Source organism: Spermophilus citellus (assembly GCF_964194105.1).
Source record: "Spermophilus citellus genome assembly, chromosome: 17".
Lineage (NCBI taxonomy): Eukaryota > Metazoa > Chordata > Mammalia > Rodentia > Sciuridae > Spermophilus > Spermophilus citellus.
Genome location: NC_138199.1, coordinates 75,269,200 through 75,291,424, shown reverse-complemented (window position 1 = coordinate 75,291,424; position 22,225 = coordinate 75,269,200). Strand labels below are relative to the sequence as shown.

The 22,225-nt window shown below is 48.5% G+C and overlaps 1 protein-coding gene across 5 annotated transcripts in view; it reads right to left on the bottom strand.

Annotated features, from left to right (window-relative positions):
- Nucleotides 1-20,279, bottom strand: part of PGS1 (phosphatidylglycerophosphate synthase 1) — a 37,116-nt gene extending 16,837 nt beyond the window's left edge. For 2 of the 5 annotated variants that reach the window (XR_014019314.1, XM_081270949.1), the window contains exons 1-7: nt 19,928-20,247; nt 9,020-9,209; nt 6,838-6,915; nt 5,332-5,431; nt 4,045-4,234; nt 3,247-3,425; nt 551-1,072 (exon numbers count right to left, since the gene is read on the bottom strand). Coding sequence is in view for 3 of the 5 variants with exons in the window: in XM_081270949.1 (XP_081127075.1) it covers nt 551-1,072; nt 3,247-3,425; nt 4,045-4,234; nt 5,332-5,431; nt 6,838-6,915; nt 9,020-9,209; nt 19,928-20,058 (1,390 nt within the window). In the remaining 2 variants the exon portion in view is untranslated. The other 3 variants (XR_014019313.1, XM_081270950.1, XM_081270951.1) reach the window with 3 other exon arrangements.
- Nucleotides 20,280-22,225: the final 1,946 nt, after the last annotated feature.

The window sequence follows — 22,225 nt, the reverse complement described above, 5'->3', positions numbered from 1 at the left end:
CTAAGTCATATCCAGTCCCTGTCTGAGATTACATGTACTGCATTTTTTACAAGAGTCACCAAAATGGTTTCCATTTGTTAGTCTTTGGTGTGTAAAAGAAAGAGATTTCCCACAACTAACATTTGCTTGAAGTAGCACACGTCTGTAATCCCAGCAACTAGGGAGGCTAAAACAGGAGGATTGAAAGTTCAAGGCGCCCTAAACAACTTAAGTGAAACCCTGTCTCAAAATAAAAAAATTAAAAAGGCTGGGGATGGAGTTCAGTGGTAAAGTGTGCAGGGTTCAATCCCTAGTACTGCCCTTGCCAAAAAATTGACTTGAGTATTTTAACCCTCACCTCCCCAGGACCCAAGACCACCACACTGGGCCTGGGAGGGCACCATGAGCACCATGGGAGAAAGGATGGAGTGCCACAGGCATGGCTGGTGTTCCGCAGGGGCCAGCACAGTACAGCTAGCCCAGTCCCTGCCAGAACGCCAAAAGTGTGCCGCTCCCCACCACCAAGAGCCTCCCCCGTGTTGGAGCAATCCTGAGGCCAGCCACCACATACCTTTGGCATGGAACGTCCAGCCCCTCCTCCAGTATTCCTGTAGCTGAACCCGCTCCTGCTGCCCCAGGCTGCACACCTCGCTATAGAACTGCCGCTCAATGTGCACATAGGCTGCAGGGATGGCACCTGCCACCCCCTTGGCTCCAAAGAAGCCATTCACCTCTGGAGAGGCCAGCAGGATCTGGTACTCTGCCCGTGTGCCCAAGACCAGGTCCATGTAGGCCTGGGTCAGATTGAAGTAGCCCGTTGTAAGGTAGACCCTAGCACCTCGCTCAGCCTCAGTCAGCAGGGTCTCTGTGACAATCTCATCAATCTGGATCTCAAAGGGCTTCATCTGTATCAATGGATAAATCCAGGTGTCGGGTGCTGGTCTGCGATCACCAGCAGCTGCTGCCTCCTCCTGTGTCAGTAAGGAGTCCCCATGGAAGGTCTGGGCATGCAGCATCTGCTGGCGAGTCCGGGCGGAGTGGATCACATCCATGACCCGCTTATTGGCGGCCTTGCAGTATGCAGCCCGGTCACCTAGAGGGAGACAAGAGGAAGAGGAGGAGAAATGAGGAGTCAGGACTCTGCTGGCTCAGCCACAGCATGTGACAGGCATGCGAAGATGTGCAAGCAGAACACATGCCCCTTTTTCCTCTGGTACTGGGGATTAAACCCAGGAGTGCTCTTCCTCTGAGCTATGTCTCCAACTTTTTATTTATTTGGGAGAGGGTCTCACTAAGTTGCCTCAGCTGGCCTTGTACTTGCAATCCTCCTGTCTCAGCCTCCCAGACCACTAGGATTACAGTGTGCAACACATGTCCAGCCAGAACATGTACTGAGTGAGCTCCAGGCATGAAACCCTGAGCAAGACTCCTCCAAGGACACAGCTGCCCAGAATAAGGACCTTGCCCACAGAGAGAAATAAAAGAGAACATCTATATGATCTCCAATTGCAAAAAGCTCAAAATCAGAGAAGATGAATTTGGGGTGACAAATCAGGACAGTGGTTACCATGGGGAATAACACCTGGGGAAGGGCCAAGGAGAGTTTCTGGAGAACAATCCACTATGAACAGGCACATGAGCTATACCTGTGACTGGTGTTCAATACATATGTGAACTTCATGAGAAAGTTTGTGTATATAAAGCCAAATCAGTATAGCTAAAACAGAGTGGGCACACACCATGACAAGCGTGCAGAGAAGCAAAAGCATAATTAACCACCAGTGGTGACACACACGGAATCCTCTGAGGGCAGGTTCTGGGCTGTATAGGGAGCAACTATCCTCTCTGAGAGGACGATGGTGGCATGTGACTGTGCAGACAACTAGGTGGAAGAATACAAGAGCTATTATTAGACAAGCAAAGACTGAATGATAATGAGCTGCCCAAGAAGTATGGGGAAAACAGAATAAGAGTAAAACTACACCACAGGAAAATAAGACCAGAAGTCAATAGAATGAAAATACAAAAATGGAGAACACTGTCCAATATTAATCCTCTGAAGAGTCTGAGACAGCAAGGGTCTGGCAAGGCTGCTGGGAAGGAAAGCCAACAGAGAAGGATGGCCATAGTGGTCATACATACTTGCTCACATAGACCGAGAGGACAGGGACAGACACCTGAGTGCCTTTCTAAGCTGTATTAACAAACAGAAAAGGAACGTCCTATGCAGGGATCCATCCTGTTGCTGCCAGTGACTGACTGCCTGGATCGGGGGAGCAGGCACAGTGCCCACTGCCACAAGGGCTGCATGGTCAGGAAGGTGTAAGCAGGCTGCTAAGCACATCTGTGCATGCTCTGCCCCTGAGGACAGTCGCCTTCTCAGTCAAGACTGGCCTACCACAATGGACCAGCCATCTGCAAACATTTTCTTCAGGGGCCAAATGTACATATTTTACGCTTTGTGGACCAAAAGACAAAATTGAGGCAAATGTGTGGGTATTCATATAATAAGAAACAGATTGACGTCAAGTTTTTATTGATGAAATTCAAAGGCTAGTGGCAATAACTAAGCCTCCACTGGCAACACACAGGGTAGTGGCACAAATCGCAGCCTAGCTGGAGGGCCATGCCTCCCCTGGCATAAGGCAGGACTCCCACCAGGAGGTCCACTCAGATGCTTCCATCTTAGGACTACAGGACATGGAGAGCTCTTCTTACGAAGTCGGTGTTTAACTCCTTCCCCAAGTTGTCCCCAACTTGTGAACATGGTTGCAAACTCAGCAGCTGCCCTTTAAAAATCCACAAGCAGCCAGAGCCACAGGAATCATAGGAATGCAAATGCCCAGGAAAGCTGTGCCAGGACTTGCCTGCCTCCAGCAAGCAGAGCTGAGAGCTCTCCCCTTGCACTTTCCAGGCAAGGGGAGAGCCCACAGACCTCAATGGAGTGGGAGCCACAAGGCCTCTGTGATAGGAGATTAGGGGAATGAGCTGAGAAGGGAAATTGCTAAGCTGCTTCTTCCTTTAAGGGCAGGGCAGGCTCCTGGCTGACCCGCATGGGCCCACAAGCCCAAGCCCACACTCCCATCTTCTCAAGCCAGGTCTCACCTTCAGAGCATGACCTTCAGCCGGTGAGTCACACCTATCTGGCTTCAGAGACAGAGGCAGAACGCAGTCCTGCCACCCTCTCTCCTGTGCCTGAAGCAAAGCCACCTAGGTGTATTCCCTGCTCTGCACCCCACAGCCAAGGAGCACAGAGCCAGGCCCTACCTTTGTAAGGATGCACCATTCCGTCCACCACCTGCACCGTGTTGTCCCCCTGCAGTTGTAGGGACACGTCTCCCACTGCATCCACCAGTTCCGTGAAGAAGTCGGCAATCTCCGCACAGTCCTGCAAGAACACGTAGCGGTCCTGGCGGTTGGTGAAGTAGGAGTCACTCAGGTTTGCACTACAGGAAGGAAGAAGCAGGTGAGGACTCAGGTAAGAGTGTACATCAGCATGACTGGGTGACCCAGGCCTCAGGAGAGGAGTGACAAACTCGAGTCAGGAAGTAACAAGAGCAGTCATTTAATAAACAGCAGGAGACCAGGGAAGGACTAGCACCAGGGGACACAAAACAAACTGCCACCCCCACTCCAAGGAGCTGACCATCTGGCTGAGAAGAGCCGAATTAGATGGGACCATCTACCAGGTCCCTGCAAGGATCAAAAAGCATGTGGACTTCTACCTGGCTGCTTCACCTTAGTCTTCCTTGCCTGACAAGTCACTTGTCCTCTCTGACCTGTTTTTCCAGGTATAAACCAAGGAGAACTTCACAGGGTCATGGTGAGAAATGAGTGACGTGGCACACAGCAGGGGGTTAGCACAGTGGCCAGAGCACACAAGTACCCAGTAAATTCTGGCTGCTTTCCAAGCAACCTTCAGGGGCTCCAGCAGGTTCAGACTCCAGAAGTGTCTGCAGGTGACACAGCAGGGCCTCTGAGACTTGAATGGACAGCTATCCTTCCTCCTTGTCCCACTGACTCCCAGCCCACAGCACTAAGGAGAAGCTGACAGGTCAGACTCACCCGCTCAAGATGACACTGTTATCAAAGAGGTATACTTTGATGTGCTGGAGGCCAATGGTCTCATTGAAGCGCTCAGGGACAAGGAGCCGGAGAAGCCCACGGAGGTCGGGCGTGTGGAAGAGGGAGACGCGCACTTGCTCTGGAAACCTCTGCAGGAGTGGAAGTAACATTGTGCGAGAGTTCTTTTTGCCTAGACAGGAGGGGAGCAGAGAGAATGGTGGGTGACTAAAACCAGGAGAGATATCCCACCTGCCAGGGAGGAACCACCTCTCAGATGGGTCTCACTTCCCCTGGGCTGCTTATTTGAAACAGCCACACCAATAGGCACTGCTTCCAGCCTGAGGACTCTGGCCAGCCTCCAGCAGGACTGCATGCTCTGCACAGCAGCCATCCACTGTTTTTGCTACCTGACACCCACTTCCCCTCCTGCTGATAAGTGTACTCAACTTCCTCTGGAAGGTACCACCCAGCTCACTCTCAGACTTCCTGCTCTGGGTAAAGACGACTTGCCTTGAACTCTCACCCAAGGTCCCCAAGAGAACATACAAGCCTGGGTTGAGCCACTCAGCCCACTCCAGGCCTAGGATGACATTTAATTCGGGGCTGGGGCCACAGTCCATGGCAGCCACTCAGGGGTTTTGGCCTGAATGTCAAGGAAGGAGACTTTCTTCTAATAGCAAAGGGGTTCTGGGCACAGGGCCTCAGCCACAGAGACCACTAAAGAGCCTAAGAATGATGGCCAAGGTGCCCATGGGCACAGGGCCTTAGCCACCAGAGGCCACCACACAGACTCTGAGAAGGAAGTAAGCCCAAAGAAAGCAGGGCCAGGAGATGCATCTTGGGGATAAATCCAAGCCCCAAATTATGAGGCACACAAAGAGATCAGGCACAAGAGAAGAAAAAAAAAATTGGCAGGGAGGAAAGCAGTACCAGGGATTGAAGGCAGGGCTGTTCTACCACTGAGCTACATGACCAGTCTTTTTCGCTCTATTTTGAGACAGGGTCTCACTAAATTGCCTAGGATGGTCTCAAACTTGCAATCCTCCTGCCTCAGTCTCCTGAGACCCTGGGATTACAGGCGTCATCCCCAGCAAAAAAAAAAAAAAACAAACTTTTTGCCTAAGTTGTTTAGAGCTGGGTTCAGTCACCTGATACAGAAGGAATCCCGACTAGGAAAAGGAGGCAGTTCTGGGCCTTGTCTCTGCCTGGAACCAGGAGAGGTGACAGTGTAACTCCTCAAACCAAGGCTGTGGGAGAGGAAGAGAAAAGGCTAAGTGTGCAACCTACCTCTTGAGCCCCGGGTGAAATCCAGGAGAATGGAGACCTTGAGGTCAGATGGAAATTTTGCTTGCAGAGACTCTTCTAGAGTACTTTCCAGGCAATCCACCTATCAGGGAAAAGAACCCAAAGGAACAGAAACAAGACCAAAAGGATATTTGTGCATTTAAAACAGCTCATCACTTGGTGAGCACACACCCTCATGCCCTTCCTGAACATGCACACACACCACCAGAACTCAGGAGCCACTGCTGGGAAAGCATTTCAGGGCAAGGCCTTGGGACAATCAAAAACAGTCCCGGCGCTGCTCCAACGTGAGCACCAGGAGACAAAGGCCAGAGGCATGCTGCTCAGCAGCCTGGCCTGGCCACTCAGGGACACTCAGAGACACCATCTCCCACACAGGTTTCAACAGACAGTCCTCACAGACACACAACAAATACAGGTCTACTTATGGAGCATGCTCAGTAAATATTTGCTGAATGAATGAATCCAAGACAAGCTGCCCACTGGCCCTCCTCTATGGCCAGGACATTTCATTACTACCCCATGAGAACAAACAGCCCTCCCGAGATTGTAGCTAAGAGGGTGACCTGGCAAGAGGATAAGACTCCTTCCTCAGAAGCAGGGAAGAAGACCCACCTTCCCTCTGCCACACTCCCATCCGACCTTACGCACTGCTCAGCTTCCATCTCTGAGTTTCTGAACAAGGACAATCCAAGGCAATGAGTCATTCCCCTCCCTCTGAGCAGAAAGCGACCCCAACCCAGGACACATGTATAACCTCATTCATAGTCCCATCAATTCCATCTCAGAGGCTGCCGGCCTCTACTAGACCTGTCATAAGCAGCACCACGTGGATGGCTTCCAGCTCCTGCCCACTCCCGCCTGCCTGAGTGACAAGTGCAGCAATGCCAGGAGTCCAGGTGGAATGGGGTTGGCTCCTACCTGGTATCTGACACCAGCCTGGGTATACCCAGCAGCTCGACCTGCACTTGGGTTCATTTGTGCAGTACAAGGTCAGAAAATATTTTCTGAAAAGGGCCACACAGTTGTGATAGATGGCCTCTGTCAAAACCATTCTGTTGTGTTGCTGCTGCACTGAAGTAACCATGAAGGTGCACAATGAGCATGGCTGTGCTCCAACAAAACTTAACTGATGAACACAGAATGTGAATTTAGTAGACTTTAAATAAGCCAAAAATAAATAGTCTTTGGTTTATTCCAATCATTTGAAAATGTAGAAGCCATTCTTAGCTCAAAGGCCACACCAAAGCAGGTGGTGGACCAGATTTGGCCTGCAGCTCTCAACTGGTAGACAGAGAAGCAAGAGCCCTGAGCAGGAGGAGGACACTGGCCAGCCCTGATTAGGCCTCCTCAAGCCCCCTCACACCCTCCTGACTCAAACAACATCTGTAGCAACAGGAACAAGAGCTGCTGCGACAGAAACTAAGACAGCACCGACCCACCTCTCAGGACTGTGATACTCAAGGACCACCTCCCCATAAACCTTACCAGCTCTTGCTCCAAAGGACCTGTCCCCAGGTAGAGAGATGCCATCACGACCCGCCTCTTGGCTACTTTTATCTGCCCCTGAGAGAAAAGAAACCATTCAAAATTCACAATCAGCATTTTCATAGTTCACCAAGAAAAATATGTTCCTTTGACCTTAGAGGCAAATCACACTCCAAGCTGAGTTACCCCATGTCTCCACTAAAACATATACAGTTCCAGGAGTGATGGCACACACCTCAGAGGCTGAGGCAGGAAGAGTTCAAGGTGCATGAGTTCAAGGTACAAGACCCTGTCTCAAAAAAACAAAACAAAACAAACAAAAAACCCACCATATATTGTGACCTACCAAATAAGGACCCACAATCCTCAACACACAATTCTCAAACTTGTAAAGTTAGGCACAACCCTAAGTCTAACCCTACTATAAAATGCAAGGCAACCATTAAAAAGAATGAAGCAGGGCTGGGATTGTGGATCAGTGGTAGAGCACTTGCCTAGCATGTCTAAGACACTGGGTTCAATCCTCAGCACCACATAAACATAAATTAATTAATTAATAAATTAATTAAAGGTATGGTATTCATCTACAACTAAAAAATTTTAAAAAATGAAGGAGGATTGAGTATATGGCCATGCCTATAACCCCAGCAGCTCAGAAGCTGAGGTCAGGGGATCACAAGTTCAAGGCCAGCCTCAGCAACTTAGTGAGACCTGTCTCAGAATAAAAAATAAAAAGGGGGCTGGGGATATGGCTCAAGCGGTAGCGCGCTCGCCTGGCATGCGTGCGGCCCGGGTTCGATCCTCAGCACCACATACCAACAAAGATGTTGTGTCTGCCAAGAACTAAAAAATAAATATTAAAAATTCTCTCTCTCAAAAAAAAAAAAATAATAAAACAAAAATTAAAAAAGAAAAACCTGTTTCTTCAAGGCAAGGAGAGAACCAAGACCACACTGCACATCACTCCACACAAGCAACAGTGCACAGGATGGGGACAGGCAGTGCAGCAAAGCAGAGGGAGAACCAGAGGACCTGCTCAGGGCGTCACAAAGAAAGCTTTCTGGAATGAGCCACCTAGAAATGAAGCTTTAAGTGTGGACCAATGCAACAGAGGGCAAAAGGAGAGGAAATGGGTAGGCCTTCAAGGGAATGAGCACCCACTGCCTCACCAAGCTGCATCTCCACCTCTGTCTCCTATGACCCTCAGCAATCTCCTGTCTGCCTGGCCCACCAGATCTGTATTCTAGCATCATTGCTGATATGAACTCACAAAGTTCATGCTGTTAAACATTCATTAGTATTGAATTACTTCATTCCAATTAGTGGTTCAACCATGAATAACTAGATGCAGCATGTAAACCTGAGCAACATGTTGAAAGTTACTCAAAAGACAAAGATAACATCACTAACAGGAAAGGAAAGCAGAGACCTCAGAGTCCCAGAGAACCCTGAGGCCTATGAGACCTAAAACCAGGTGTCCAAGTTTCCCAGCGGTCTTTTTTTTTTTTTTTTAAGTTGTAGATGGACATAATACCTTTATTTTTTTTATATGTGGTGCTGAGAATTGAATCCAGTGCCTCACACATGCTAGGCAAGTGCTCTACCACTGAGCCACAATCCCAGCCCTTCCCAGTTATCCTGAAATGCCTCTTTGCTGAATGGGCACTGGCCACCAGCCACACATCAGACCCCACCCTAGGTCTCCTTACTGTGACATCTACCAAGACAACAATACTGTGCGTGAAGACATTTCCAAAGGCAGGGGTCCACTGAGCACAGGCCTCCCAGCTACCTAGCAGGGGCGTGCCGTGGGTCTGCACAGCCTCACAAAACTCCCTAGGAGTGGCCCACATCTGCACCACAAAACAACAAGGGGATCAGCGAGGCCTCAAGAGTCAGCATGTGCCCTGTCCTCACTGCTCCCTGCTTAGAGACGCTGGCCGTGCAGGGAGACTTCTGCTTGCAGCTCCACTCAACCATCTTAGACTGAAACCCAACAGGGAGACTTTTGCTTGCAGCTTCACTCAACCACCTTAGACTGAAACTCAACCACCTTAGACTGAAACCCAACAGGCTAGCCACAGAAGCTTCTAGAATGGAGGGTACTGAGGACTCACCCAACCTGATTCCCTGAGGGCCCCAACTCCAACTTCTGTCCCTGGGTCCTTCAGAAACGACCCACCTTCATGAGCTGGAAGAACTCTGCTGGGGAGGACAGCACCCGGACATGAGAGCTACAGACGCCGAACTCTGGAACCAGGCTTCTGATCCACTGAAACCGGTGCACACCTTCTGGACACAGGCAGCAAGGTGGGGAGGTGGCCTGGGGGACAGCTGGAGATAGCAAGGGAGCCAACAGCAGCCATGGTGACCTGGTGGAAAACACACACAAATGGGTTACTCTTCTCAAAAACCCCTGGAGATTTCATCTTACTCCAATCAGAATGACAATGAGTAAGAATACAAACAATAACAAATACTGGTGAGGATGTGGGAGAAAAGTACACTTGTACCCTGAGATTGGGACAGCAGATCAGTACAACCACTCTGGAAGGCATTTGGAGATTCCTCAAAACACTAGGGATGGAAACACCATATGACCAGCTATCTCACTCCTTGGTATGTTCCCAAAAGATCTAAAATCAGCATACGATAGCAATACAGCCTCTTAAATGTTTACAGCAACACAACTGATAATAACTAAATTATGAAATCAACCCAGGTGCCTGTCAATAGCTGAATGAATTAAGAAACTATGGTACATATATATAATGGAGTTCTACTCAACCATAAAAAGAATAAAATTATAGCATTTGCCATTAATTGGATGCAAATGGAAAATATGCTAAATAAAATAAACCAAACTCAGAGATTTGAAGGTCGAATGTTTTCTCTCATATGTGGAAGCTAGAGTAAAATAAAGGAAAGGGGGAGGAAAGGACAACATGAAGTTATAGGGAAGATCAGTAGTGTGGAAGGAGATTGAGAGGCAGAGTGGAGGGATGCTAAGAGGAGACAATGCAGAATGAAAGCTTAAATAATCACGCTATGAGGCGGGCACAGTGGCGCAGTGGCATAGTGGTGCAGTGGCATAGTGGTGCAACAGCACAGTGGTGCAGCTCAGAAGGCTGAGAAAGGAGAATAGCGAGTTCAAAGCCAGCCTCAGCAATGGCGAGGCGTAAACAATTCAGAGACCCTGTCTCTAATAAAATACAAAATAGGGCTGTGGATGTGGCTTCAGTGGTCGAGTGCCCCTGAGTTCAATCCCGGGTACCAAAAAAAAAAAAAAAAAGGTGAGCGCAGATAAAGCTCTGCAAACTCACAAGTTCAAGGCCAGCCTGGGCAATTTAGCAAGACCCTATCTCAAAATAAAAAAGAAAAAAGACTGAGGGTATAGTTCAGTGGTACAGCACTCCTGGGTTCAATCCCCAACACCAAAAAAAGGAAAGGAAAACTTGCCTACAGATAGGGTTAGCCTAATGAAAGTCTGAGGGTTACAACCACAGCCCCGCCCACGACTCAAGAGTTTCTGTTCAAGGAAGGACTCGGAAAAATACGTGTTTCTCTTTAAAACTCACATTTGGAGAGAAAGGCTGGGGCAGAAAAAGGTTAGGAAAGGGGGCCTATCTCAAGAGATGCTGGCCATGATGACAAAGGCCACTTCACCAGCAAACACATCCTCCCTGGAGGTTATGCCCATCTTGAGCCAGCTGCCCCTCCGGCATAGACTCCACACTCCCCTAGTCTGAGATGGAGGAACTGGGGTTGCTCATGGAGCTACATCTCTGCTGGCCTGAACACCCAGAGTCCTACACAAATCCCACCCTGTTTGAATCCCAGTCCTACAAACAGCAGCAGGAAAATCCTCTTCAGCCTGTGACCTGCAAAGGGACTCTGGGGAAAAGATGCTCAAACACCCCAAGGCTTGAATGGCCACGAATTCCAGGAAGATGACTTCACTTGCTTGCTTCATGATAAGGCACTGAATCTTCCAGGGTTCCTAATGGCCCTGCACAGATGCCAGATGGCCCACAGCTGTGCTTCCCAGAAAGCCCACCAGTCTATCAGGGCCAACTCGCTGCTAAGAAAACTTTTGTCAATGCAGGAAGGTGCCAGCTCTCTAGATCCTGGAAAGACTGGAACAGGCCTCGGTGACCCACTGCAGAGGTGGGAAAGCAGCAGTTCTCCCCCGTGGTCTGGGGGAGGGCGACATTACTGTCATCAGCTCAAAAATAAGCTGCCTCAACTTCCCAAAATATGGGCCACACACCTGCCAGGCCTGAGAGCAGAAGGAAGGCTCCAATGACCCAACAGAAGACTATGAAACAATGGGAAAGCTGTGTAACAACAATTTGAAGCCCCCAATGGGGCCTAAAATCTAATGAATGAAATGTGATATATTTGCAGTAGCAATGCACAGTAGTATAAGATCAGCACACCCCTGCCTCACAGCTCTTCTTCCCACCTTTCAGACCACCCAGGAAAGGGCCAGGTCTCCACCTGTGCCACTCCACACCAAGTGGTCTGGCATCACACAGCCTCCACATGGGCTGAGAGATGCACACAAACTCCTAGAGAGGAAAGAGAGGACACACTCCTTGGCCCAGGCACAGAGAAGAGGTGAGCAACAGTGCAAGCCTAATCCCAGCCCTCCAGAGAACCCCTGCCACATACTGCAGAGATGCATTGCACACGAAGAGCTCAACAGTCTCCACCTCCACAGTCACAGAGGCCCACTAGCTTATACACCTGGAATCACCTAAGAACAACACAAGGGGCTGGGGATGTGGCTCAAGCGGTAGCGCGCTCGCCTGGCATGTGTGCGGCCCGGGTTCGATCCTCAGCACCACATACCAACAAAGATGTTGTGTCCGCCGAGAACTAAAAAAAAAATAAATAAATATTAAAAAATTCTCTCTCTCTCTCTCTCTCTCTCTCTCCTCTTTAAAAAAAAAAAAAAAAAAAAAAAAAAAAAAGAACAACACAAGCAGAAATGCTAAAATTAGCCAGACATAGTGGCACACGCCTGTAATCCCAGCAACTCGAGAGGCTGAGGCAGAAGGATCACAAGACCAAGCTAGCTTCAGCAACTTAGCAAGGCCCTAAGCAATTTAATGAGACCCTATCTGAAAAATAAAAAGGGCTGGGGATGTGATTTATTAGTAATAGTTAAATCCCTGGTACTAAAAAAAAAAAAAAAAAAAAAAAAAAAAGACACTAAAATTAATTAAATGTCAAAATACATGGTGAGTGGTATGTATGATTCAAGGGATCAAGAGGGAAGCCAGGGCTGCCAGCAGCTACTAGTGAGGCTTCACAGTAGCCTGCCCTGACCAGGCCTTGAAAAACCAGCAGAATTCAAACAGGGACCACGAGGGAAGGAGGTTCCAAGCAAGGATGTTTTCCCAGCAGAAAACCCAGGAGCACCTCAACAGCCAGTCCAGAGCACATTCGCGCACACAGAGCTCAGGCAGGTGTCAGGGTCCACCACCATCTCCAACAGCCAGCAAGAGCACCGCCCCTGCAGCCACCCAGCAGCATGAGCCTCAGTGCCCAAGAGCTGGCTAGCCCAGGCAGGTCTCTTCCCTGCCAGGCAGTGCTCCCTGGGAATGTTCCACCAGGGCCTGGGTCCAAGAGTTGTTGAAGGCCTTTTTGTGTTGGCTTCCTGTTTAATCTGTGTACTGACAGGTTTATTTTTGTTAGAGAGGAGAAGAAGCTGGAAGCCAATTAGGTTTCACCTATTCACTGTGGAGGAGGCTCAGCCTTCAAGCACCCATTTTATTCCCCCAAAGAGGAAGGTGCTCTGAAAGGGAGCAAGTGTCTTGTAAAGAGTCCCACACCACACACCAAGGACATCCACCTGGACAGGTGACACTCAAAATCCAAATGAAGTGCATCAGCTAGGCAGATGACTCCTCTTGAGCCTGCAGGATGAGCTTCTCCAGGGCCTGTCAGGGGCCTGTTCTTTCCTCTCACCTCAATCAGAACCCAGGAATCCCTGGCTTCCCACAGGCAACTCCTGGGAATTTTCCCAGGCTAGCAGCAGCCCCAATGCACAGTAATTCCAGTCTCAGCCGACCACCTGCACATGCATTTCCCCTCACACCGGGAGGATTACTGAGAAACCACATCCCACCAAAAACTAAACCCTGAGAGATTTGAGGAGGCAGAAGCTGTGGTCACCAAAATAGGCAAGCTATGCATCTTAGTCACCATTTAGAGAACTAAACCAGTGTCACAGTCACCATTTAGAGAACTAAACCAGTACACACACAAGACTTCCACATATAGAATGGCCCCGCCATGTCTTCTCTTTCTAGATACCATCTAGTACCCATTCTAGTTATCAGAAGGAGGAAGTGGTAGGGAGGCACCAGATAGCAAGACTAACAGTCTTGCCTCTCTGAAGGACCACTCCTTTTCTCTGGAATGATGGGGGCACGCGGAGGACAGGACAAGAGCAGGTGGTCCTTCCAGGTGCCATGGCCAGAAGCTGCACCAGCTTCTGGTAGCTTCAACCTGTAAACCTCAACAACAACCAAAGTCAGACAACACAAAGCAATCTTTGCCTAGAATCCTAAAGGTAAAACAGCACCTGTGAATCACCCATCTCAGCCATGCCCACAGGACACCTGCCTGTGTAAAGGTTCAGTCATATGATTCAAGGCTTCCCGTGAACAATGCAGATAAATCCCCCATCTGGGAATCCATTTCTTCACCCAGACGGGGCCTTGGCGAGTGGGCATGATGAGTCTGAAGGGAGCGGTACACCAAGTTCCCTCTGTCTCCAGGAAAACCCTCATCTCAGCCACCTGAAGCAAGTGCACAGCCCTTATCCCTCAGCTCCTGGATGGGGGCAGCCACCAAGCGAGGATAGTAAAGTCTGCCTGGCCCATCAGGAAGACAACACACTCCCTTAACACCCCCTAAGAGAAGCCTGGAGACAGCAGTGAGACTTGAGTTCAGGATAATCTGTGCAGCTGAGAGGCTATGGAGCATACTTGTTTACAAAAGCCTCTGGGAAAACAGGAAAAAAATGTCTGTCCCTTCTCTGAGGAAATGGGTTTCTCATCTCACCAAACATTCTAAAGCTGCATGTGTCTCATGGAAAAACACTGGCACAACTTGTCTCTCCTCTAGATGTGCAATGATGTGCCTGGAGGTTCACTGAGCCCTAGAAGTACACCTTGGGACACATGTCTGCTTCCCATGGAACTGCAGTACCTAATGGCACCCACTACCAAAGGAACACAAGTTGTAGGCTTATTTCTCAGGGTCTTTTCCAAAGAGGACATGTAGGTTTTTGAACAAAGAGTACAGTGAAGCTGGAAGACTGTCTTCAGACCCACTCACAAGCCCATGACAGTCAGGGGTCGTATTCCCTGCCCCCACATGGGGCTTTAGGTAAGCATCCCACTGAGTGAGCTCAGAGTCATCCTCTAAGGGTCCACAAGCTCTGCTGAAACCATAAGATTCGTGGGACAAACTCTGTGGCTTGGATCCCATCCAAATCTGTACAAAACGACATAAAAAGAAAGAAGTCTTTGGGGCTGGGGATGTAGCTCAGGCGGTAGCGCGCTCGCCTGGCATGTGTGCGGCCCGGGTTCGATCCTCAGCACCACATACCAACAAACATGTTGTGTCCACCGAGAACTAAAAAAAATAAATAAATATTAAAATTCTCTCTCTCTCTCTCTCTCTCTCTCTCTCTCATCTCTCTCTCTTTAAAAAAAAAAAAAAAAGAAAGAAAGAAAGAAAGAAAGACGTCTTTAACAGAAACCGAACTCTCTGGACTGCTGTATTTTCAGAAACTACTTTTTAAGAAAACCCCACCCCCACCTCGTCCATACCCGTTTAAACATAACAAGTGAACTGATGAGAAACAAGCAACAGTCATAACACTTCCTGAGAAGGACTTGAAAAACTACACCAAGGTCCCGTACTTCCTGCAACCCTAGCATCAGGCAGCCCTTCCTGACTAACGCAAGACCTGAACCCAAGTAAGGGAAATGATGTGGATTCCCGTAGGTTACCAAAGACCGATGGCCTGCTGAACTCCCCCAGCAAGGCGGCATGAGGCCAGGGCTGCCAGCACTGGGCTACAGGCTGACCAGATGACTCTCCTCCTGGCTCAGCCAAAGGAAGTCCATTCCACTGGGGGCCCAAAGATCTAAAATATATTTATAACTCACAATACGCCCCAGGGTAGCCAAGTGCACCAGGCACATCAAAGTGCCCATGTTCTGCGACTCCAAAGGGCTGCAGCCAGGCTGACTACAGGCAGTAGTGAACTGACTCGTTTACATTAATCAGATCATTTACAAGAGGATTACCTATCAGAACATTTTAATCCCCGGCTGTTTTCCATCTGCCTAGCCTACACAACTGACTGGGCCTAATTCAGTCCAGCTACAATGTTCAGGGACACTCATGTCAATAATAACTTAATGAAGCTACAGCTGAGAAAGTCAGCCAACTACTAAGCTTACTCCAATGCAAAGCAAGATCAAATGTGAATTATTTGGTCAGGGTGTGGTAACACGCATCTGTAATCCCAGCCACTTAGGAGGCTGAGGCAAGAGAATCACAAGTTCCAGGTGAGCCTTAGCAATTTAGTGAGGCCCTGAGCAATTAAGACCCTGTCTCAAAATAAATTAAAAAGGGTTGGCAGTGTAGTTCAATGGTAAAGCACCCTTGGGTTCAATCCCCAGGAACAAACAAACAAAAAATACTAATTTGAATTAATGAGAAAATGATGTTTTGATTCCAAATTATCCCTGTTCTATCCATTCTTCTGCTATAAGTAAACCAAGAGTGGGTTTATCTGAACTCTTTTTTTAAATACTTTCAGTTGTAGATGGACACAATATATTTATTTATTTATTTGTTCGTTTGTTTTTATGTGGTGCTGAGGATCAGACCCAGTGCCTCACCTGTACGAGGCAAGTACTCTACCACTGAGCTACAGTCCCAGCCCTAATCCAAACTCTTAACAGAGGACTGCATCCCAACATCAGAAAATTCAAAAGTAATTTTGGAAAATCTGGTGATTCCTTAGAAAACAAACTACTGACAAGTTAAACAACTGACTAGGACTTGCCAATTTCACAGTAATAAAACCTAATTAAAGAAGTATCCACTGGGGGCTGGGGCAGCCTAGCACGTGTGAGGTACTGGGTTCGATCCTCAACACCACATTAAAAAAAAGAACCGTACACTGGTTACCTGTTTCCCATTACAACTCAGGAAAGTGAGGAAGCCTCACCAGCTACAACATACACATACACACACACTCACTCATGCATGTAGAATAGAGAAAATGGGATTTACATTCAAAAATAAAGACTTTATTGCACAGATGGGGATGTAGCTCAGTTGGTAGAGTGCTTACCTCATGTGCACAAGGCCCTGGGTTCAATTCCCAACACCACAGGGAAAAAAAAAAAAGACTTTATTGCACATGTAGTTCACACTAAAATCAGTTAAAAGGGGGAGGGGGAGGAAAAAGGTCACAGAGAAAATATTTCCATATATGCCAGCAAGATCAAGATTAGGAATTGGGACTAAGCACAGTGGCACATGCCTGTAATCCCAGTGGCTCAAGAGGCTAAGGCAGGAAGATCGCAAGTTCAAAGCCAGCCTCAGCAACTTAGCAAGGCCCTAAGCAACTTAGTGAGATCCTTTCTCTAAATAAAATACAAAAGGGGCCGGGGATATGGTTCAATGGTTAAGTGCCTCTGGGTTCAATCCCTAGTACCAAAAAAAGAAAAAAATTAGAAACTAGGGCCTCCTGACCCATTTCCCAGTATGTCTCACCTACTCCAAACAAGGAGCCCATTCAGTATAGCCAATGACTCCAACTCTCTGAGGCTATCTCCCTCTCCTGAGCCCCAGTTCTCAGTTCTCCCACAGCCCACTGAACATCTCCATCTCACGCACCTGGATACTAATTAATGGGCCCCCAATGACCTTTTCACCATCCCCAAACCTAGTCCTATTTTTTTTTTTAATGGTACCAGGGATTGAACCCAGGGGTACTTAACTACTGAGCCACATCCCCAGGCCTTTTGTATTTTTTGTATTTTATTTAGAGACAGGGTCTCACTGAGTTGCTTATGCTGGCTTTGAACTTGTGATCCTCCTGCCTCAGCCTCCCCAACTGCTGGGATTACAGGCATGTGCCACCTCACCCGGCCTGGTCCTCTTTCTTACTCCCTGTTTCAATGAAGTGCCACCATCCACAGTCACTAAAGCATCCCCTACACCCCTAAGCAGTGCTGACTAAATCCAATCCTCTTTTACTCCCACTGCTCCTGACTTCATGAACCCTGACCACTCAGGTCTGGACCATGAGCAAAAGAAATCATACTTGAAAGATAGAACTTGCCTCCTGGGTCTTTTGGCCCAGAGGGCTGGCTGGCTTCTAGTCCTCTCCTCTTGCCTACAGAGTACTCACATCAGCTCCTAGAAATGACACTGAGTATGGAATCTGGGAACTGCCTGCCACTGCATTCCTTCCTTGAACACTCACTCCCCCTCTTCTTCACCTTGCCTACTCCTGCTCCTCCTTCAAAACAGCTCAATTACAGCACCAGAAAGCTTTCCATGGCCTCCAGGAGCCTCCGCATACCACCATGCCCTTCTACCTTACTTTCCTGTCACTGTTCATGGGTTTGGCCATCTTGAAGGCAGGGCTATATCTTTACCATTGCTTCCCCTGGTACCTAGCACAGCAGTGCTCTATACACGTGACAAATAAATGAATTATCCAGAGTTCCCTAATGGTAATGAGCCAGATGCTTGCTTAAGAGGAAATAACAGTATTTTGAGATCACTAATTAGAAATGACCTTAAGTAGAGTTCTCGGTCTCTACAGCCATTTCTAAGCCTGAAAGGAAACCACGGCAGTAAAAGAAACGAGCACTGTTCCTCTTGCTCGCCACAAGGATGCACCAGCACCCCCAACCCCAATGTTGAGTCAGACTGGCAAGCTGAAATCTAAAATAACTTGAGCTCATGACTACACAGAATTATTATCAATGAATCAATGATCAGAGAGTTACAAGAAACCACATCATTTGAGGAATGAGGAATTGGGAGGTGCAGCAGAACAATGGAGAAGAAATGAAAGTCAGCAGCCAACAGTGGGTGAGTGGCCATGACAGACATGAATAACTCCAAACACCCAGGCCATAAAGAGCCAGAAAAAAAAGTCTGCAAGCCCTAGCACGGTGGCACACACCAGTAATCCCAGCCAACCAGAGAGGCTAGGCAGGAAGACCACAAGTTCAATGTCAGCCTCAGCAACTTAGTGAGACCCTGTCTCAACATAAAAAAGTTTTAAGGGGGGTTGGGGGAAAAAATAAGTTTTAAAAAGGGGTGGGGATATGGCTGTTAAGTACCCCTGAGTCTTATCCCCAGTACCAAAAGAAAAAAGAAAAAGAAAAAGAAATCTGCAAACCATACAAGGCAAAGGACAGGTCAAAAACCTACAGTATCACTCAACACTGGTCAAAGTATTTATCCTCAATTCTACCATAGGTATTATTTCCAAGGAGTATAAAACAAGAACTTCTGTCTTAATGCCCAAGAAACTGAGCTTTTGATTAAACTGTTGACTCAGAGAAACAACTGGCTCCCTCCCAACTTAATCATGAAGAAATATGGAGCCACACAAACTACATCCCATTGACACTAGTTACAAAAAACTTTGGGAAGTCAAGTAATTTAGACTCCACCTATACCTGCACTGCCTCTCAAAAACACACACACACACACACTCTCTCTCTCTCTCTCTCTCTCTCTCTCTCTTTCAAGAGAAATGCCTTTTTAAAAACAACTTGTAGGGGCTGGGCTTGTAGCTCAGTGATAGAGTACTCGCCTTGCATGTGGAAGGCACTGGCTTCAATCCTCAGCACCACATAAAAATAAAAGGCATTGTATCCATCTACAACTATATATATTTTTTAAAACAATTTGTAGAAACTGCCCCAAGTAATAATCAATTCCAAAGACAACATAGATTAATAACATGGTTTTCACAGTTTGGACATATGAAAGGGCATAACAAAGGGGCCTACCTAAACAGCCTGTCTTTGATGGTAGAACATGTTTTGAAACTTTAAACCAAACTTCTTAGTAATTTGATGCCAGGGGCTAGACAAATCATCTGAGTTCAGACCCAATGGAATGACAGGTCTCTGGCTAAGCATCAATTACGGAAAATACAGAGGCTACTACCTCTTCTACACTCCAGCTCCCCCTGGAGTGTGGGGAGGTAGGGGGTGTCTTATTGTGAAACCTGGGCCCTTCTGATCAGTAGGCTTCCAAGAGTTCCTTCCTGCCTTGATTCTATCACCTAAAAGTTCCCCTAAATCAAACTTCAGTTTTTGCTGAAAATCTTGCAGTTACTCAATAAGAACAAGCTCCCCTCCGTACCCAGAATCAGAACATAACTGAAACCCGGGTCTCTGTCCCACAAGCAAGAAGGCCCCATCTCAGCCTAGGGACGCCTAAGACAATGCAACCTCAACTACAGGATGCAGTTGGAAGACCTTTTCTTGGGGATCTAGCATAAAGGCCAAATGTCCCTAATAAGAAATCCATTTGCACACAGGAGAATCACCTTTCCCTTCCTTCAACAGCAGCGACAGCAGCAGGCCTCTCAGGCCGGCGCCTTCTTGGCCAGTGTCTGCTCTCCAAGACCACGAGCCTCTTTCACCATTGACACAACTCACTCCAGTACTTTTCCAGAGCGCAGGCCCTTGAGCAGCGTGACAGGGCTCTCGGCGGTTCCTCTTCCCTCGCCCGAGCGCCACTGACTCAGGATTGCCCAACAGCCTCTCGAGCCGGGCTGCGAGAGCCGCGCGCCCCCCGCGGGCGGGCCCGGCTGATTCACTCCCGCCACGCCGGCCCTCGGCGGCGTAAGGCACAGACGTCTCGGGCCCAGAGGGGACCCGGACCGGGCCTCCACGCGCTCCCCGGCCCCCGCCAGGCTCTGCCCGCGGCCGGCGGCCCGCAGCTCGCCGGCGCCCGAAGCGCACCCAGCGCCGCCTCCAGGGCTCGCGGCCGCGGCGGGGGCCGCCCTCACCTGCGCCGGCGGTCCCGGCTCCTGCCCAGGCGGTCGGACAGGCGCCCCAGGAGCGCGGCCAGCCCGGGCCGGCCCGGCAGCAGACCCAGCAGCCGCCTCCAGAACACCGGCCCCGCCGCCGCGGCCGCCATGGAGACTCGCCGCTTCCGCTTCCGGCGCGCGCGAACTTTATTGGAAACACGAGCGCGGACACGGCGGCAACGCGCAGGCGCTCGAGTCCCCGGGAGCCCGCGGGAAGGGCGCAGGCGTGGGGCGGCCCGCGCTCGGTGGGCCCGGCCGGCTGTCCGCGGAGCCGCGTGGTCCTGTCGGGCTGCTCTTGAGCGGGCGGGCGGGCTCGTGCGCGCCCCCGAGGCGCTGGTCTTGCTCGACGCTGACCCTCCAAGCCGCCCACCGGGGACCGGGGCCGACTCCCCGCGGACGGTCGTGGTCAGCGTCAGGATGCCCCTGAGCGGACGGAACAAAACCTCTGTGAGATAAATAGGGTGTCCTCCGCCCTCCTAAGGTGACCAGTCCCCTGGTCAGCCCTGGCGCCTGGAAGTGCACAGGTTTGCACCTCAGTAAACGGAAACTACGCGAGCCTATGAGCCACCAACACTTTTTTTTTTTTTTTTTTTTTTTGGTACAGGGTACACTGGGGTGCTTAACCACCACTGAAGCACGTCCCCGGCACTTTTTAATATTTTGTGACAGGGATCTCACTAAGTTGCTAAGGCTGGCTTTTTTATTTTATTTATTTATTTATTTATTTATTTATTTATTTATTTATTTTTAGTACTGGGGATTGAACTCGGGCGCTCGACCACTGAGCCACATCCCTCAGCCCTGTTTTGTATTTTATTTGGAGACAGGGCCTCACTGAGTTTGCTTAGAGCCTCATTTTTGCTGAAGATGGCTTTGAATTCGCGATCCTCCTTCCTCAGCCTCCCAGGTGACTGGGATCGTGCCTCATCACCATGCCTCGCAAGCCATGAATACTTTCTACAGCTAATTTTAAGTAGGAGGAGGCTCAGGGGTATAGGTCAGTGGTAAAGAATTTACCTAGTCCTCAATTCAATCCCCAGCACTGCCAAAGGAAAGGAAAAGCTTGCAGATCTCTGAAAGGCAGGAGAGGGGAGCTCTGCTCTTTAATCCTGGCTAGCATCCACGAAGGCTGGACTTGGAAACTGGAAAAGCTGTAAAATGTAATCATATCCTACTTATCCCAAGGGTGCTGTGAGAATTAAATGATATGGTCACACTGAAAACAACATCCAGATCATCCCAAGGAAGTGAATTACATATTCCCACAAGGATGTTCACCTCAGTGTTTTTTATGATATGGAACTCATGGAAGGTGTCTGTAGTGGGGGGGGGGGGGGTTAAATTCACAGTGGCACGTTGGTGCGTTGGAAGGCCATACCTCCATGAAAAGTGATGTTCCAGAGGAATATCTGGTGACATGATGTGTAAAAACCAGTTACCTATGAGTAGCATAGAAACTATCTAATTTCATTAAAAGTTGAGGGAGATTGGGCTCGGATCGTGACTCAGTGGTAGAGTGCTCGCCTAGCATGCACGGGGCACTGGGTTCGATCCTCAGCACCACATAAATGTAAAATAAGGATATTGTGTCCACCTAAAACTAAAAAAAAACCAAAAAATAAGTATTTTTTTAAAAATTGAGAGAGACAAAGATACTAAAATATGAAATACACCAAAATATTAATGTCAACTATTTGATGCTGTTTAGGACTTCCTAAATTTTTTTGCAATCAAATGAGTATCTCAGATTGATTTTCATTTTCTTTCCAGTTTATATAGTTTTACAAACACTAGGTGGAATTTGATTCAACTTTTCCAAGTTAGAAATGGTGAATTAGGGGCTGGAGACATAGCTCAGTTGGTAGAGTGCTTGCTTCATATGCACAAGGCCCTGGGTCCAATCCCTGGCACCACAAAAAAAAAAAAAAAAGAAAGAAAAAAGAAAAAGAAAGAAAGAAATGTAAAATTACTAAGGAATTATTAAGTAGGGCACAGTGGCACATGTTTGTAATCCCAGCAACTCTAGAGGCTAAGGCAGGAGGATCGCAAATTCCAGGCCAGCCTCAGCTATTTAGCAAAGCCCTAAGCAAATTAGTGAGACCCTGTCTCAAAATTAAAAAAGGGCTGGGGATGTAGTTCAGTGGTGAAGTGCCCCTGGGTTCCATTCCCAGTATCTCCCAAAATATATAATAATAATGAGGGGCTGGGTTATGGCTCAGCAGTGGAGTGCTTGCCTCGCACATTCAGGGCCCTGAGTTCGATCCTCAGCACCACATA